This window comes from Candoia aspera, chromosome 1 (assembly GCF_035149785.1).
Source record: "Candoia aspera isolate rCanAsp1 chromosome 1, rCanAsp1.hap2, whole genome shotgun sequence".
Lineage (NCBI taxonomy): Eukaryota > Metazoa > Chordata > Lepidosauria > Squamata > Boidae > Candoia > Candoia aspera.
Window position 1 is genome coordinate 223863392 of NC_086153.1, and position 19467 is coordinate 223882858.

Genomic DNA, 19467 nt, shown 5'->3' on the forward strand with positions numbered 1-19467 from the left:
ATTCAAAAGCAGCCAAATTTCTAGAGCTTTGCCTCTTGATTAAGAGTTTAATTAACAGGTTCCAAGGCCTGAAAAAGTTTCAAAATTCCTGTTCTAGAGATCCTATGTAAGAATGCTATTAATAAACCATAGATCAAGGATGGGAAGTAAGAAGTATAGATTATTTCAGTGTTTAAATTAATAACCTCATATGAAAACTAAATCAAATTTGAAACAATTTCTTAGCTAAGACAGCTTTATATATACCCCAAATAAATCTGCAGCCAATTCTTTCCCAGTCTTTTTATAGAATCATTGTCCTACTTACCCCTTTAGGTATCAAGTAGCCTCCAACAATCATATCTTTATGTGTTACTCTACCATTTCCTGGTAATACTGGAAATAATCTACAAATAAGTGTCAATTAGACATTCAGTCTCTATACCATTACATTCAGAATTCTTTGACGATATCCACAAATACATTAAGTTATTCAGGATCACAAAAATCTTGAAGAGATTGGGAAGAGCTTCAGAATGCATGATTGTTAATAGAATGAGATAAAAATATTAAAAGTGATGAATAAGAAGAAATGATCAAATCCTGATTTCACAGAATATAAACTGGCTGAAGCAAACCCAAGAAATGGCTTTTGAGGATATGTTTGAATATACTTTAGTTTTAATGTCATGCTTCTAAAACTAATGCACGCATATTTGAACTATTTTGTGCACATCATCCTATCCAGTAACAATAAAACTGAGGTGGAAAAAGTATAAAAATAGCAAAATGCAGTGTAATCCTATACAATTTTACTCAGAAATAATCTCACAATATTCAACAGAGTGACTCTATAGTTAATCATACACATATTGCACAATAAAATAAAGAAAGCAAAATATCCCTTTTAGTTAGAAATCATACAAGGCAGTTACAACATATTGCTAGACAGGACCACTGTACACAATGTACTTCTAAGTAAAGAAAGCAATGTGCATAGAACTTTTTTATAAAAAGGAAAGATTTTTGTACAGAATAAATCAAAATAATATTTAATGCTATAATGAAATTCATTGGAGGCAATAAGGAGAAATTGTAAGAAATTACATGTTTGTTTACTTTGTGTCCCATCTTCCTATCTTGACCTAGAAAACAATGGTTTCACAAGGATTTATCCAATTTCATGGAGAATAAATCCATCAATTACTTCTGGTTCTCCTTGACAAAGTAATCTCCATGTTCAAAGATCACATACCTCCCATTATCTTTACTAAAAGAATATACTTTTCACCATTGTTCCCTGCTTGTAAATTTCCTGATGGCCATTGTTTAAGACAGAGATCAGGTTAATGGTAATGGGAAATTGTCTTTTCCTCTTAGAAAAATGAACCAACACGAACTCTGGGCTCTTGTGCTCGTTCTCTTTTACAAGAAGAGATTAAAATTCTCTCCTTTAGCTTTTGAAAATATTATATTTTCATATTGCTTTGAAATTTACAGAACTAAATTTCTAATGTAGTAATTAAACTAGACTGGTACCAGTTACCAATTAGTAAAGATAAACTGTTATTTAATCCTGTCTTGTTTTAATCAGAGGGGCAAACTATAAATCTTTGAGTTCAGACACAGAATTTGAGGATCAAAAACTAAGATAAGCATATGCAGTGAAACTTTTCTATCTCTTCTCACTACATATGAAAGACGAGAAGAAGGCAGGCATTAGGGTGGCCAAACACAATACGACCCTTTACCTTTAATAAAATAGAAGAATAAATTTGAATTGGTAGAATTTTTCATTCAAGCTACACTTTTATAATTAAAAACAAATCTCCATAGAGCAGGGATACCATACCTTATTGGGGTGGGAAAACATTTGGAATTTTGAAGCATGTTACAGACATCCTCACAGGGATATCAGATCTTAGCTGCACATATCCTGCTCACCACTAAATGGCAGGAAAGGAAGTTTTCTCTATCTCTCTGCTGCCATCTCATGGGTTATGCAGCCCATAAACCTAACCCTAGCAGCTCTTCACTCTTACATGATAACCGTACTGGGTGTGCCCAATCACAAAATACCCACATCTTGGAACAAACAAAGCACTGAGCTGCATCTGCCTACAACTTTACCTTTTTAAAAAGTCTCTGGGACCTATGTTCATAGGTCTCTGTGGAGGTTCTAAGGGGGAGGCACGAGATAACATATGTGTAACTCATGCAAATGATGCAACTTACATACTTGCATCAATTGTCATGACATAATTACATAAATGCACCCTTTGATGATGCTTCACTTACAACAGATGCTATTGTCTATGTTATGGCTTAAGCTGGGAGTTTATTTTTCAGCATGCAAGCTTTCAATTTGTAGGCATCTCTAGGGAACACAAGGAGGACAAAAGATGAAATCTCCATCACAATATCATGATGCAAATTCTACCCCATGTGTAAGTGTGTCATGCATTTATTTATTTATTTATTATTCAAATTTAATTACCGCCCATCTCCCCCAAAAGAGGGATGTATGTAAGGAACAGAGCTTGCATCATGATATTGTAACACATTTCATCATGTTTACAAAACCTCCTGATGCAGAAGATGCTTCTAATTCTATTTATTTTTTTCATTAAAAGAATTTTTCAACAGAAAGCTTGTTGGGCATCAAGGAATACATTGGTCAATGTGCTGTCACTCCTAGATGCAAGTGCACTATGCTCAAATTGGGGAGCCAGGCTCTGAAGAGTATTCAGGTTGAAGCTTATGCAAATTAGTCTAATAATGACAAAGCATAGCTTACAGTTATACTTAGAGCCAGTTTCGTCTAGTGATTAAGGCAATGGGCTAGAAACCAGGAGACTGTGAGTTCTAGTCCTGTCTTAGGCGTGAAAGCAGGCTGGGTGACTTTGGGCCAGTCCCTCTCTCTCAGCCCAACTCACCTCACAGGGTTGTTGTTGTGGGGAAAATAGGAGGAAGAAGGAGTATAAGGTATGTTCCCCACCTTGAGTTATTTATAAAAATAATAAAGGCGGGATAAAAATAAAATAAATAAAAAATGAAATGAAATGAATACTTGAACCAGGTCTGACCATTAGACTAAATCAATCTTTACTTACTGCATTCAGTAATAGTTATGCTCTAATATACAGAATGTATCTAGGGCTATTAGTTTGTTACAGTTAATGATAATGTCTCCATTTTAATGATTAAATTCTGACTTAACAATGTTACAATTTCTGACCAAAGATGGCAACAACAAAAAAACAGTTTTCTATATCTGTACTTCCAACTAATGGTCAGAGTTTTACAGCCTAGGTAGCCTTCTTAATAAGCATCGATTGATGGTTCATTTGCTCTGGTTTCTCTTCTCCCTTTATATCCTTGGAAAGAAGCCAGCGTGCTGTAGTTAATCATGTTCTACTGTTGTAAATAAATCATGAAACTATTAATACCATAAAACAAACCAGGATATAAAACCACAGTTTGAAGTTGACTATTTATTGTTTTATTTCAGAATAACTTACAATTCTTAGTCCCAATATAATGGGATGTTGTGTAGCTATGGCTTTCTGGTTTGCTTGCTCATATGGTCCCACAAAAAAAGAAACTAAATGGGATTAAAAGGGCTGCTGTTACTACCTAGGTCACTAAGCTTGCCTTGGTGAATTAAGCCTGAGTACAAGGCATTTACACATGACTGCTATGTCTATTCTCCAATCCATCCAAAGTAGTTCAAAGGCAAGCTGCAATCATCTTCACATCTGCTAATTTCAGCATGCTGAGAACATGTAGAGATCATCATAAATCAATGAATGAATGCTCAGCTGACAAGAGTACAAAAGTGCCATTAGTATCTAATAGCCCTAGATACATTTTAAACTGTCACTAGTGCTGGAGTAGCAAAAAAAACTCCTCACTCCCACTCTACATAAAAGGAGAATAAAATTACTAGCTTTCCTTTACCCCACCTATCTACATTTTCAGTTCATATGGTACGAACCTGTCTGGCTGATCAAGTGGCTGCTATGAGGGGAAGTTTACCAGCTGCAAAGCTAGCTTTTCTCCTGTATTTAAAAGCTTTTTGCAAGCTATGGTAGGAAATGATATTAAGTTGATAATCAGGCTTTTTCCAATAGCTGTATTTATTTATTTATTGTAATCATGGTTGCACGATTGTTTACTTTTGGACTGAGAGGTATACTGTACACAGTACCTACAGACAGGAACCAAGAACAGGATGTTGAAATTCTTGTTCAGAGTTGGTAGAAAACCCAGGAACCAAGAGGTTGTATGAAGCAAGAGTTCTAGACAAGGTTAAAAACAAACCAAAAACAAGCTCACCAGAGCCACAACGTTGTGAAGAAAAAAGTTTTGCTTCTAATTAAAATAAACCACAGCAGTGCCAAGAGGAAAAATAAAATCTCAGTTCTCAAAACCAGCTAGCTCAGAGCTGATTATAAACTGGAACAAAGCTCTTCTATAAAAGTGTGCTTTAATGCCTTAAGCCAAAACTGAACATCCAAATTGAGCATGAATGATAGTCTGTTGATCTAGTATTTTGAAAATGAACTCAGGATATGCCTTGATTCTGAGCATATGATGAAGTGAGTATATCTTATTAAGTAGATGAGTATTTTAAATAAATATATTTAGTAGCCTTTGAGGTTAATATTTACACTGATGACCATGTCAATTTGTTTGTAATATTTCTCAGAGTACTATTGGTGTCTATTTCTCATTATCATCTTTGTTCATTAAAAAGAACCCCCCCCCAAAAAAACAATTAAGCTGTCTTCAACTTAAGAGTTGACATGGAGACCCAGCTGGCAAGATGTTCCATAAGTTCATTCAAGAAAAATCTATTTTAAACCTAATAATATGTATATGTATATATATGATTGATTTTATTTTATGTTATTTGTGCCTTCAGGTCAATGTTAACTCCTAGAACTCAGTCTCCCAGTTTCTAGCCTTAACCACTATACCAAACTAGCTCTCAATATACATGATAGAAGTGTGTAAATCGGCCAGTATGTGATTTGAAATTCAAAGAAAGCAAGATTTGATTCAAATTTATGATTTGAATAAGATCACAAGGACAGTTTGTGTTTTGCTATTTTAATGTAATAAAGATTCAACCACAGGCTATAATAGGAAAACATCTCAACATCTGTGACTGCTTCAGTTGTTTTAGCAGAGTGGGATGAAAACAACAGTCTTAGTAAACATTTTGGAGGACATTAATGCTGCAAAGTTTCAGCCAGATAATTTCAAGGGTTTTATTCAAATAAATTTGTGAAATGCTCTCCTTCTCTCTTTTAAAGCATAAATAGCCAGGATAAGAAAAAGACAGCAAAGCAGTCTCTAAACTGTTCAGCATACAAGAGACAGGAACCTCTGAACCAATGTAGAATGCTTCCTACCAAATTTAAAAATAAAAACTGTCAAATTCTAACTAAAAAGTAAGTTCTTACTAATAAATTTGAGTTCCCTTCCCTCTGACTACTTGTTTATTCTGGTCTGGCAAGCTTGTTGGTATGCCTCATTGGCAATCTTAGTATCTTCTAGAGTGACACATTATGTGCTGCTTTATGCATTAAAAAAAAGTCTAAGACATGTTTGTATTATATGACATACTATGTTGAATTGTACATATAATGTATAATTTACTATTGTCATGAAGCTACTGGGCAAGGTCATCTGATGTCACTGAGTTAGTTATAAATATTCTGATGATACCTCCCAAGATATATTTCAGCCCCTGTGATGCCATCAACTTTCTGTCACAGTGCCTACAGACTGTCAGGAACTAGATGGGGTGAAATAGGCTTAGGCTTAACTCTAGTAAGACTGAGTGACCGTGGCTTCAGGGACCACCCTGTTTCCAGCTTTAGTTCTAGATGGGACTGCATTTCCGCAGAGAGAAGTGTGCAGTCTGGGAATCCTTAAAGATTCTCAGCTTCTGCTCAAAGGGCAGGTGACAACTGTGGCTTGGAAAGCCTTTGCACAATCCACCTTATGCACCAATTTTGCTTATTCCTGGATTTGAAGGCCCTTTTCACCATCACTCATATTTTACCTGTCTCTTGTTTGGATTACTGCAATGCACTGTACATGGGTCTGACCTTGAAGAAAACTCAGAAGCTACAGCAGGTTCAGAATTATGCACCGCAAATAGTTATGGATGCACCTGAGTAGTTTGCCATTACTCTGTGAGCTGCACTGTTTGCCAGTTGGCTTCTACATACCGCAAATAGTTATGGATGCACCTGAGTAGTTTGCCATTACTCTGTGAGCTGCACTGTTTGCCAGTTGGCTTCTACATACAACTGCTGATAGACATCTATAAAACCCTTCACGGCTTAGGGCCTGATATTTGTGGAACCACCATTTTCCAATTATCTTTGCCTTATCCTATAAGATCTAACAGGGTCAGCATGCTCCAGGTCCCATCCATAAAACAATGCCATTTTATTGAACACCTTCTCTGTCACCAAGTCTTCCCTTTGGAATAGCATTTCCCCAAGATACTAGGTCCCTTTTCTGGCTCCAGGGCCATAATAAAAGTTAAGATAAAAGGACCTAACCCTTTAAGAAGGCCTTAAAAACATGGTTCTTCTGGCAAACACTGGGCCAGGAGGATTTGTAAACCTGCTAGAATGTTTGTGATTTAAGTTTTTATCTTCCCCAGCACAATTGTTGTTTTATTGCTGTACTACTGTTCTGTTGATTTATATTTTAATTCTCTTTGTAAGCCACCTTCAGTGACTAGTCAGTTGAATGGCTCTATAAATCTAATAAATAAATTGTCCAACAGCAAGCATACTATCTCAACTCCATATCTGCGGTGACTAAATCTGAGTCTTTCTCTCTCCATGTGAGCCAGACTAAACAAATTCTAACCAAAAAAATTAGACACCTGATCAGGAGAACAGAGCTCTCCCAACAAATCTGATAGGCAGGGCTTGCAGAGGTGATAAAACATTTTGGGCAGTTACTTAAATCAATATCAGAGAGTCTATCCCAGCACTCCTTTCCCCGCCCATCCACAACTCAGCTTTATAATATGGAAGGAAAATTGCCATGATGTTTGAGCCAGAAAACAACTGAATCTCCAAATTAAATTATTATCTAGTAATTGGATAGCACCTGATTTAATTCAACTGCTTCACATAGATTTGAAGGTTCACTCTGAAGATCTGAAGGAGACTGAATCTCCTTCAGTTCAGATCATGAATTTGAAGGTTCACACAACACAAATAGATGAAAAAGGGAGAAAGTAATTGTTACATGCTATTTCCCTATTTCAAATCTCACTCTGGCAGCTTTCCATCTACATAATTCAAAATATACACTTAAAGATGGCAAATATGCATTTAGATATTCAGTAGCCATGTTCACATAATGTTAACTCATAACTGAACCATAGCTTACTGAGTTGACTCAACTACCTTGGTTTGCATAACACTGAACCCCCAACTAGACACAAATGCTTTAGCCTAACATTTTGTGCAGACTCAACCACCATGAGAAAGCAATTTCAGATCAAGTATGAGTGGAGAAAATGTATTAGGGAACAGCTGCAGTAAAAGGAGTGCATGGGAGGGATCATACGAAGAAGTCTGTGAAGGGAAAGGTCCCGCTCCTGCCTCAGGCAGCAGATCTTAAGGAAAATGGAAGACTCTGTTACATGAATAGCCTTGGTTTTCTCTCACTAACATGGCAGGAAGTAATCTAAATATTGCTTTCATTAAGTGTTGTTCAGTTATTCCTTACAGATTCAGAAACTGAGACAAAATATTGTTACTTAGCACTTCTAGTATATATATGCAATGATATGCAATTTAATCTTATATACGCTTATTCAGAAATTCCATTAAATTCTCAAGAGTTTACTATTAAAAGTATGAATAGCAGTTCAATCATAAATTATTTATCACATATAATTTTATTTATAATTTTAATGAATTAATGTAACAGCTACATTCTCTAAGTATAGTATGAAGAATAAAGAAAAAAGGCAAGGAAAATATAATGAATCAATGGAATTTGATTTAAATATAAAATATATTAGACTGAATCTAGATGTCCTTTCTTACTAGCATGCAGTCTAGATTCAGTATATTGTAATAAGAAAACTTTTAATTATCATCTTACATTTTTCTACACTTACCTTAAGGTTTCTTTGAGAAGGGCTCTAATCATTGGCAAATTGGGGATATGGTGTGCATCAGGAACTTTATCTTTTCCCAAATTATGAACTATCTCTTTATAGACAGAATCCTGCACTTCTGGATGCTTTGCTAAAAGATACGTTGCCCAGGATAAAGTGAAGGAAGTCTTGAAGGGAGTCGTGGTGGGAGAGGAAAACAGTATTTGGTGGGGGGAAAAAGTGATATTATTCATTAAATCAGAACATTTTTCCTTTTCAACCAATATTATATTATACATTTGGATAAACCAAGCTGTGAATCAATCATGGTGTCAAATAATTATCAGGCACTTTCTCAAACAACACAGTCTTGGCATGTTTTGTCAATCTTTTGCATGTTTGGTTTTTAGTGGATCTAATTCCCTTTGCATAGGATTATGGCTTAACAATCTGCTTGCTTGCTTGCTTGATTTACAGCATTTATATGGCTGCCCAACATGAACAATGAGACGCTGGATGGTGTACAAAAAACTGTATACAAAAATATCCCCCCTCCCCCACAAATATAATTAAAACAAATGAAACAATTAACTGGTGGTCAGATACTCAAATCTGTTATATTTCTCCAGATGGGAACTCTACTCATCCTGTCCCAAGCTCCCAAAGAAAGAACCAAATCTTAACTGCTTTATAAAGGCCTGCAGGGTTAGGGCCAGCTGTACATTGGGGGGAGGGAGCGGGCAAGATTGTTGCAAAGGGCAAGCACCACCACAGTCAAAGCTCATCTGCTAGATCCCATGAAATGACACTGTTTCAAAAAAAAAAGGACCTGGAGCATGACCTCCCTACTACAGCATTTGGGACAGACAGATACCACTGGGAAAAGGCAGTCCTACAAACCAGCACCTTGCATCCAGAGTCCTATAGGAAGCCAGTGCAGATCCCAGAGTAGAAATATTATATGGACGTACTAAGGAACATCCACTGCACCATTTGTAGCTTCTGAATAGTCTTAAAGACAGCCTTATGAAAAGCACATTGCAATAATTCAGCCAGGAGTTGACTAAGGCATGAGTGATTGTAAGCAGGGGCCCGTGATCCAGGAATGGGTGCAATTGGCACACAAGATGAAGTTGTGCAAAGGTACCCCTGGCCACAGCTGGCACCTGATTTTTGAGCAGGAACTCTGAGTCCAGGAGGACCCCAAATTGTTCACTGAATCTGAGCAATGTATTGCAACCCCATCCAGAGTTAAAGACAAAGCCTCTCCAGTCCCAGGACCTGTGAGACCAAAGCTCACAGCCTCTCAGTGTTGGTATAGTTGAACCAAAGCCTGTTCTTTCCAACCATATCTCCCAGCCTTCAGATACCTGGGCAGAACCTTGGTAGTCTTATTGGTCATCCAGAGGCAGAGGTACAGTATATCATTATCAGCAGCGTACTGATACTACTGAACCCCATGCTGATGGATAATCTCCCCAGCAGTTTCATGTAAAAAAGAAGCAAAGAAAGAGTAGAGCCCTGAGGCACCCTGCAAAGCAGGAGTCCAAAGCATGACTGCTCCCCACTCAACAGAGACTGAAACCAGCCCCATAACACAGCCTCCTAAGCGGGCCCTGAAGAACACCATGACTGATGGTAATCAAAGGCCACTGAAAGGTCAAGGAGGGTTAGATGAATGCACTGCCCTCATCCCAAGCCCACCACAGGTCATCAACAAGCGCAATCAAACTATATACTGTCTGAAACCTGACAGGAAGTGGTCCAGTTAATCTGCCTCATTCAGGATCCTTTGGAGCTGTAGGATGACCACCTTCTCAACAAGGGAACCTTCCCTAAAAAAGGAAGATTGGTGACTGGATGAAAGTTGTCCAAATATGTGGGATCCAGCAATGGTTTTGTCCTAACAGCCAGGAACCACGCTGAGACAAGGAATAGGTCTCTAGTGTTTTATTACTGCTACATAACAGAGAATCCTAACAAACTGAAGAAGCGTGGGAAAAACCCAGACATATAAACCCCAAAGACTAAGGCGGGCCCGATCTGTGTCTCTTTGAATGGCCACCTAATTCCTCAGTACTACGCATGCGCTTTACAGCCTGGATGGGAGCCCCCTGCTCGCCATCCTCACTCATGACAGGTTTCACAGCTAGTGGAACTACCCCTTTCTCAAGGCAGCATTCACCATTGCATGGATCTACCCACATTCCCCCTTATTTATTTGATTGATTGATTGATTGATTGATTGATTGATTGATTGATTGATTGATTTCTATAGCCACCCATCTCAACAAGTGACTCTTGGAGGTCAAGTTAACCAATCAGGAGGGGCATGAGTCTAAGTCACAAGTGGTCACACCCACAGGACCAAGTACCCTGTCCACTTCCTCAGGACTAACAGGATTGAACTCTTCCCAGATAACATCACAAGGCTGTGCCTCAGTCCATCCAGCTCAGAGCAAATCCAAGCAATTTTATCCACCCAGTCTTAAGAACAGTTTTCACAGCCAGCCTGTAGGCACTCCCCTTGTCCCTCTTGGGTTGCCTGAACAGGGCCACCAGCTAGCACTTGAAGGACACAATAAGAGTGGAGAAGTAAGCATGGTTCGCCACTCTTATTGCTATAAGATAGATCCTAATACCTATATCCAGTTGATTTGCTCCTAGTTTTCCTCTAGCAATATTCTAGCATCTCTTCTGCCACTTCATCCTTTGGAGGTTCCTTGTAAACCAGGGGACCCACTGGAGTCTGCATGCAGAGAGAGTCCAGATAGACACAATCTGATCTAAGGACCTTGTCATCTTCCCATTCCAACTAGCTACTAAGGCCTCAATTGAGCCATGTACAAGACCCTCAGGGACAACCCAATTTCTGTTTTGAAATTAGTCAACCTTCGCAATTTCTGTTTTGAAATTAACCAACCTTTGCAAAGCTTAATTTTTACTGCAGCTGATAATACTTCAAAAAATGAATCCATGCATGCAACCTCTCTAGTCACAACCTATCCAGAAGAATGTTTTGCAAATCACCACAAAAATGTACATAAATACATGTGGATAAATGTTCACAACATACATATCAACAATACCATGGTGAATGCATTAAATGTGTGGATTGGGGGCAGAGAATGCAGGTTCCCAAGTATATTAGGAATACTGTACTGGGCAAGGCTATGGTATGGCAGACTCTTAAGCAGGGCATGATAGCTGTCTTTTATTGGTGCTTCATAGCAGTTTTTATTTAAGATATGCTTCCTGTAATGCAGAAGATAGCATTCAAGTATATAAAAGCCATCGATTAGTACTCTATTAATCTGTTTAATCCCTTTCTAAAATTACCTAATTTGCAGCCATAATGATATTCAATGGGAGTGTTTCCATAGTTCAGCTACAGGTTGTGTGAAGAATTACTTCTTTTCCTGAATCTTACATTTAGTTTCAATAGATGAGTTCATATCAGTTTTTATTAGTTCTTATACTATGACAAGGGACATAGTATACAGTATACCTCTCTATCCACATTCTGTGAAACCTTTGATCGGGGGATCTGACACCATGCATCACAGTTATCTGACCATTTATCTGCCTTAGCTCTAAACTATAAAGCTCCAAAGTCTTTCATCATGTTAGCCTTCATCACATTAGCGTCACATCAGCTTAATCCCTAATCATCTCAATTTTTCTTTTCTGCAACTTTCCCAACTTTCCAGTGTCCTTTTGGAGGAGTCTGCAATTACAGTACCACCAGTTCTATGGTGATCAGAACTGTGCTCAGTATTCCAAATACATTTTCATCAAAATGTCTTATTTTCCTATATTAAAAGTAATAACTACACTAAGTTAAAAGAAGCTTCTCTTTTCCATTCTTTCATCTTAGATTTTCATTTCTCTTAATGTTTGTAATACAATTAAGGGCTTTCAGTTTTGAGTTTTAATTTAGCCCCACAAATATGGACTTGTATTTCAAGTTGTGTGTACACTTTTATTAGCTATCAAAATGCATGTCACGTATTTAGGGATAAGGTTTACAATGACATTTCAATTTTCTTTTCCCATCTCATGAAAGGGTAAACAACAACAAAAAAAAAGGACATCCTGCTCAGAATTCCCATTTCATTTGTTTTCAGTTTGTTTTGCATTATTCTCTCTCCCACAAACAGTTTTGAACTGTTTCTCTCCCCTAGACAAGGTGCTGGGAGCTGTGTCTAACTACGTAAGAACTTACTGTGATCTAAACAGTATTTCTGCTCAGATTCCCAGATCCTTCGCATCCTCTTCAAAACTGGCACCCTGCTAAACTATGTAAAGTGCTTTGTAGCCCAGTAAAAGCTGCCTACGTTTCCTGTTCAAAGTCTTTAATAATCCTTTTTATATGCCTACAGATTTTACAATCTAAATTGAGAAGCCCTGGCTTAAACATTTTCTCTCATATACTATACTCAGGCTGGCCAATGCCAGCTAAAGAAGTAGACCTTTGTATAAACAGAGATAACATTCTAATGGGACACTGCCAATTCAGGTTAAACAGAAGCTTGTTTTCAGCCTGAAAGCAATAATGTATATCTAGAAAATAGAAATACAGTAGTTGATGCATTAGATTTGCATTGGAGATGTAAAGCAGGAAACAAAACATTCCTGATAATCATCATAAAAGCTTACCTGACATGCAACAGATATTGTCATTTTATTCTAGGGCCCAACTTCCTATTGCTTCTTTCAGGCTTTAGCTTAGAATGAATTTAACTGTCAGATGTGGGTTTTTTCAATGAAATAGTACTAAAATATTTTTCTTTTGCTCGTACTTGGATAAATGTTATCAAAAAGAAATATAGAATTCAAGTCTCTAATATATACATCACTGCAAATCAAAATGTATTAAGCTTACTTTTACCAAAATGCATTGTATTCATTTAATTTCATAGTTGTTATCTGTAGCAGCAGAGGCAGAATTACTTCCTGTTGCTAATAATTCAAGTCTGCCTTTACCAAATCATTATCTAATTGTCAGCATTCTTTTTCGCTGATGAATCTAATTTTAGAAACAATCAAAGCAGTATTAAATACAGGTTCTCTAGAGGGAATAGCTATTCAGAGAGTTCTTCCTTTATTTTCCTTTGATATTAAAGACAGATTCCATGTTGCAGGTTGTGGGAAACCTCAGATTCCAATGTATGTGGGATACCCCAGTTCATATTACTGACTGCATATCCAAACACATGAGCAAATCAGATTTCTCCCAGTAGCTCTGATTCCAACATCACACATATTATCTTCTTTACCTGATGACCAAACATCTCTAGAAACTATGTTTTTGTGCCTATAATTGTATCTACAAAGGTTTTAATATAAAGCAGAATACTACTAAATTCTGGCTTACAGAATTCTCCTACATACAGTTGCATTTTAAGGACCTCTTTCTACAGACATTTGAACTGTACCTTGAACTTCAGACAAACAGGCTGCCTAAAGTGTGCCATGACAGTGAGAGTTATTTATTACAATCCATTCATGTGTGCAATAAGAGGCAAAAATAGGCCTATAGTGAGCAGAATAGAAGACACAAACTTTAGCATCTAAAATAACGCCCTAATTATTCCACTCTCATAAGTATAAACGGAATTTAATATTAAAAGGCAAAACATTAATTTTAAAATAATATTTATTGTATTTTTATTTTTATTTTTTTAAGTTGCATACAAGAAGTTTGGGGGCATGAATATCCAGAAACGTAGGATATAAATAATTTATATCAATAAATCAATTGTGAACTTACTGTGTCAACACCTGCCAAAAGCATTTCAGTCATATTGGCATAAATTTCTTCTATTGTAAGCTCTTTCCTCCTAAGCAGAGTTGTGAGTAGTCCACCTTCTATCTTTTTTCTTTGATCTAAAAGGGACTTTATTTCATTTATTTTATTGTCAACATGAATTTGACCTTAGTGATTAAAAGAGAAGGAAAAAAAGAATGTATATCAAAGCTTGAAATGTAATTTCTTATGCTGTTATCTTTCATTTATTAAAAAATAGGGCTTTTATATTTACTTCATTTACTTTCAAAATGTTACAATTAACATTTCTGAAAAAGCATTATATATTAATATACAATATTATTTGTAAATTATATAGCTATATAACTGCTATATAAAAGATTATATACTTAACAAGAAAAAAATCTAACCCATTTTATAAACTACAGTATATAGTTAAAAGAAGAAGAAAGAATAATCCCTAACTAGACTACCTAAAAACCCAAATAAAATTAATAATTTAAAAAATGAACAAAATGAAAAAATTGAAAAAAGCAACTAGTCAAACAAATCTAAAAAGAAAGCTAAATTATAAAATCTAAAAAGAAAGCGAAATTATATCTACACATAGAAGAATAAAATATGGGAAAAGAAAGGAAAAAAGATTATCAAGCTATATGAGTATTATAATTATATAAATGTGTTCAATTCTATCATTTTAATTCAATTTTTAAACAATATATTATGTCTAGACTATATGGAATTATATTGTTCAGTCTTGGCTACTCCTCTGAAATTAAACTAATTAATTCTATCTAATTAACAAATTTCATTAAGCCAACTTTTAATGCTTGGGAAGTAAGCATTTTTTTAGGAGTATATAATCACCTTTTCCCCAACAGTCCAATCTCAGTATATCCAAAATTCTTCATAAACTGAGATATTTCAGATTTTGGGGATATAATTTAACAAAATATCAACATCATAAACTACCTTCCAAAAACCTGGTTCACCATCGTTCAACCTACAATGAGTTACCATAACAGGTACACTAAGGTTCCTTCAAATTTTTTACATATATAAGGCAAGAGACAACTTTTTAAAAACATTGAGTTCAACAAAATATATTTTTTCTGAACCAATTAAGTCATAAGAAACATATTTTAACATTCTTTCAAACCTGAAGCCACTGATTGAGCAATATGAGGTATCAGAGTTCTCTACCCCAAATTTATTGTATGTTGCCCTAATTTATTTTTGTATTTTTTAAAAAATTGATGACAATAAATAAAATGTAGTCTTAACTTCAAAATATTCAATGTCTTTGGAAGTTTAGTGGCTACAAGGGTATCAGGGCCAAACAATGAACAGAAATGTTTTAGTTATATACATAACCATTCAAACATTTTTGGTAAATTATATTCCTTTTTTAAGGTCTCAAAAGTTTTAACAGTATGATTACCTAACAACTGCTTAAGAGTAGCAATTTTTACCCCATATTTTCTCAAAACAAGTTTTACCAGCTATTTACATAAGAATTGCTCCAAAGCTTCAGTTTGTCATGATAGCAAAAATCAAACTAACCTCTGATTTTTGCCCAAATATATCTGACTGCCTTCAATGCTGGAAAAGTAATTTAATTCCTATTATGATAAGACTCAAGAACTTGCCAAGACTGAAAGTATGCTAAATGCTAGCTCTCCAGATGAGTACATAATTATAAATAATTAATTTTAATTTTCAAATTATTTTCATCCAATACGTGATTGAAGGTAACAAATAAGCCCAATAGTATTGTTTAAAATCAGGATAATTAAAATCACTATCATCATAAGGGAGGCATAACTTGAATAGGGAAATCCAGAGTATCTGATCCTTCCATTAAAAAAAAATGACCATTAATTTATCAACATACTTTAAATATTTGAGTGGAACTAACACAGGCACCACTCTCAAAATATATCAGTCTTGATGCAAAGTTCACTTTCACAGCGTTCTTCACACAGCCTTAGAGGTATTTTCATTCACCTCTCAACCAGTAATAAATTTTGTAGTATTTATTATTTAATTTATTTATTTAAGGTACTTTTATGCTACTTAACTGAATCTAAGCAGATAAATCTTATCTACTTAGTAGAATCTTCTCTTAAGCTGAACTATTTAATATATTTTGAAGAGTATCTATATCCATCAGAACTTTCTTTTTTTGCTGTGAACCACCCAGAGTCAACTGGAGTCAAGTGACATCTAAGTTAATAAATAAATAAATTTAACAAAAATATCAGGTGATAACTTGTACAATAAATAGGATCCTTACTAGGCTTCATAATTACAGTAATATAACATTCACAATATAAAGCTGACAGGGCCTTATTTTCATAAAATACCTTGAATATCACCAAAAGTGATATTCTTTGGGCACAGGCCTGGGGCCTCAAGCATGTGGATGGTCCCACTTCTCGGCTGTATTAACATCCATACATTGCTTACTTGGCAGCCATGTATATATTTTATATATTTTAATTGTTTTAATTGTAATTGTTTTAACTGTTTTTATAGTTTTATTGTTGTAAGCCGCCCAGAGTCACTTGCTGAGATGGGCGGCTATAGAAATCAAATAAATAAATAAATAAATAAAAGTATAGATGCTATTTTTTTGTTTTTATTACTCTATAGCCACCATAGTTTTTCTAGAGACCTTTCAAATTTTTACGAGTTTAGTAGATCTAACTGTATGATACGCTTCCTGAGTCTGTTTAGTAGCATATACTTTCAATGTTTCTTTTACTTCTAACATGTTTTCTAATTCTTTTCTCCTTTTTTGCCAAGAAGTACAAGCTGTTAATTTACCAGGAATAAAGGACCTGAAAGTATCCCAAACTATCCCTAAATTAACTGGTCCTCTATTTATTTGAAAAGAACTGTTTTTTTGTTGTTCAACACAGTGAGATTCTTCCAACAAGAAATATTAAAATATCCTCTAATTGGGAACTTTCTATTCAGACTCAGTGACATTACTACTGGTGCATGATCAGAAATTATGACTGAACCAATGGATTATTAAACCATCTAACTTGATACTAAAAAATAATTCAGTTTTGAACATGTGCCATGTGGGGTAGATAAAAAGGTCTACTCCTGCCTGTTTGAATTAAACTACCTCCATATATTCACTAAATTAAATTCCTGAATGTATGTGTGGAGAACATTCCAACTCTAGGGGTTCATTTTTTTTCTTTGAAATCCTATTCCAATCCAATCATGAATCCAAAGTTAAATTAAATAATTTTTTTTCTTTGAACTCCAAATATGTAATGAAGTCCTTATGTTGATTTGCAATAGTGCCTGCAAAACAACATAAGGACTTCATTACACATTCGGAGTTCAAGAAAAAAGAAAAAACCAGCGCCACACCTCTTCAGAGACCAACATCTTCAATGAAAAATGTTTCTTAGAAAATCGCCCTAGTTCTATTATGCAAAATGGTCATTATTATAAACTGTATTTCTTTAATCAATTGATATGGTTGCCCATCCGTTAAGCAACTGTGGGTGACTAACAAGGATTCAAAACAAATAGAAAAGGAAAATGGTAAAACCTAATAAGGTAAGCATACTGCAGTCTGAACCAGACAGCAGAAAACAAGCTATAAGAATAGTGAAATTATTTTTAAAAAACACACACACAACTATCATGCTTACCTTTCTTTTTTTGATAAATGACCTTTCACAAGCTGTTGGACTGCAGCTCCTATCATTCCCATTTAGCATGACCAACATAAGGCATGTTAGGAATTACAGTTTGAAGACAATAGTGAACTGGATGAAAGCCAACAAACTGAAGCTAAAGCCTAACCAGAGAGAAACTCTGTGGTTTGAGATTTCTTTATTTGTAAAGCTGAGTTGGTATATGTTACAGATGCAAGTGCAGCTTTAGTTGAAGTTTCCAGTTTTAAGGAAGCTTATTGTATAATACATGATAGTGATCTATTCTGGAGGTACCGGGATGTGGGTTACCATGGGCTCTGCCACCCTATCCAAACTAAGCTGCAGCTGCTTACAAGCTACCAAACTCAGTTGAAAGTTCTGGTACTTATCTTTCAAGTCCAAAATATTTTGAATCCACATAACTCAAAAAGGTCTTTTTCCCTATATCATCTTGATCATATAAAGGCCTTTCCATATAAAGGATACGTGCTTTACGCATGAACAAAAGAAAGAATATTCTTTGTCACGGCATTTGGAATAGAGAGATGCTTAGAACAGATATATTCCTTTAAATAACTAATTAAGTTGTTATATTTCTCAGGCACCTTAAATTATTGTATTTTAATGGATTAAAGAGTTTCTATTTCTCTCATTTTTAGTATATTGGTATTCTAATGTTTTACATTGTTTCAACATTGCACTATACCAGACCTTATATGGCATGTCAACAGCCACACACAAGGTTAGCAAGGAACAGGGTCTATATTGGAAAGGAATTTTTAAAAGTGAAGGCTTTAAGATCTAAAGCAATGCCCACCCACCCCCCAAAAATGCCCCCCACACTCTATGGAGGCCAAGATATGGAGACATTTTTTGCTTCTGTGTTTTAAAATACTATGTGAGGAAAGGTTTCACCTATTTGTGTATGCATTTCACCTCTATTTTCAACTCTCTCTACACAGATCGCTGTGACATTGAAAAACTACTTTAGATTATTATTTAAAGATTAATAGTAACCATAATTTGTCCAACCTGACTTGGAACTGAAAAAAAGAATCAGCATGCAGGAAAGAAGAAAGCATGAAAGAATTTGGAGGATCACAACACGATGTCTGAATAGACCAAAATGAAGAATGGAGAAAGATTGGGAAATTATTTTCTGCTTGTGGAAAAACCAAGAATAAAAGCTACTACATTGCTAGAATATTTCCCAGTATTAAAAGGCAGACTGGGTGAATAATAACTATACAATAATAACCATACAAATAATAATCTATTGTATATTGTTAAGTCAAATAATTGATTTTTTTTTCAACAATAAATTAGCACTTAGATTAGAATGTGGTATTTTGATTGTTGTAAATATGTAACATGCTTACAATTAGGGCAGAAGATATGGCTTATTTAATTTCAACTTTTTGACATAATTTAAGAAAATTAGTATTCCTAATTAGGTCCAGTATTTCAGATTGCTTGTACAGTCACACTTTGACTTTCTTTTGCTGATGTAAATGAAATCTGAATCATTTCATTTTTTTTTTAAGAAGAACACTTACTAAATTTAAAGAGTCCATCCCACGATCTACAGAATTCTCTCCAAGGTTTTGGAATAATTGGACGAAGCCACTTGGGAATAGCTCCTGCATACATAGTAGATTTGAAACTGCTAAACATCAACTCCAATGCTTCAATATATTCCAATGTACTCTTGGGAATGTGATTTTCCAGGCACCCCAATCGGCACTCATACAGAACAGTTGCAACTCCTGTATAGGCAAAGTAACCCAAAATTGTTTTTCTTTACCAAATAATCTACAAAACAATCCTATAGAGCAGGAGTAGATAAGGGTGCCTTGTGGCACCTCCCTTTCCACATTACAAAC

At 35.4% G+C, this 19467-nt stretch overlaps 1 protein-coding gene across 1 annotated transcript in view; it reads right to left on the reverse strand.

The window, feature by feature from the left end:
• Positions 1–19467, reverse strand: part of LOC134489672 (cytochrome P450 27C1) — a 34141-nt gene that overhangs the window by 5640 nt on the left and 9034 nt on the right. Inside the window, exons 4-7 of the mRNA XM_063292485.1 lie at positions 19141–19350; positions 13902–14065; positions 8150–8316; positions 308–386 (exon numbers count right to left, since the gene is read on the reverse strand). Of these exons, the coding sequence (XP_063148555.1) occupies positions 308–386; positions 8150–8316; positions 13902–14065; positions 19141–19350 (620 nt within the window). The remainder of the gene's footprint in view (positions 1–307; positions 387–8149; positions 8317–13901; positions 14066–19140; positions 19351–19467) is intronic.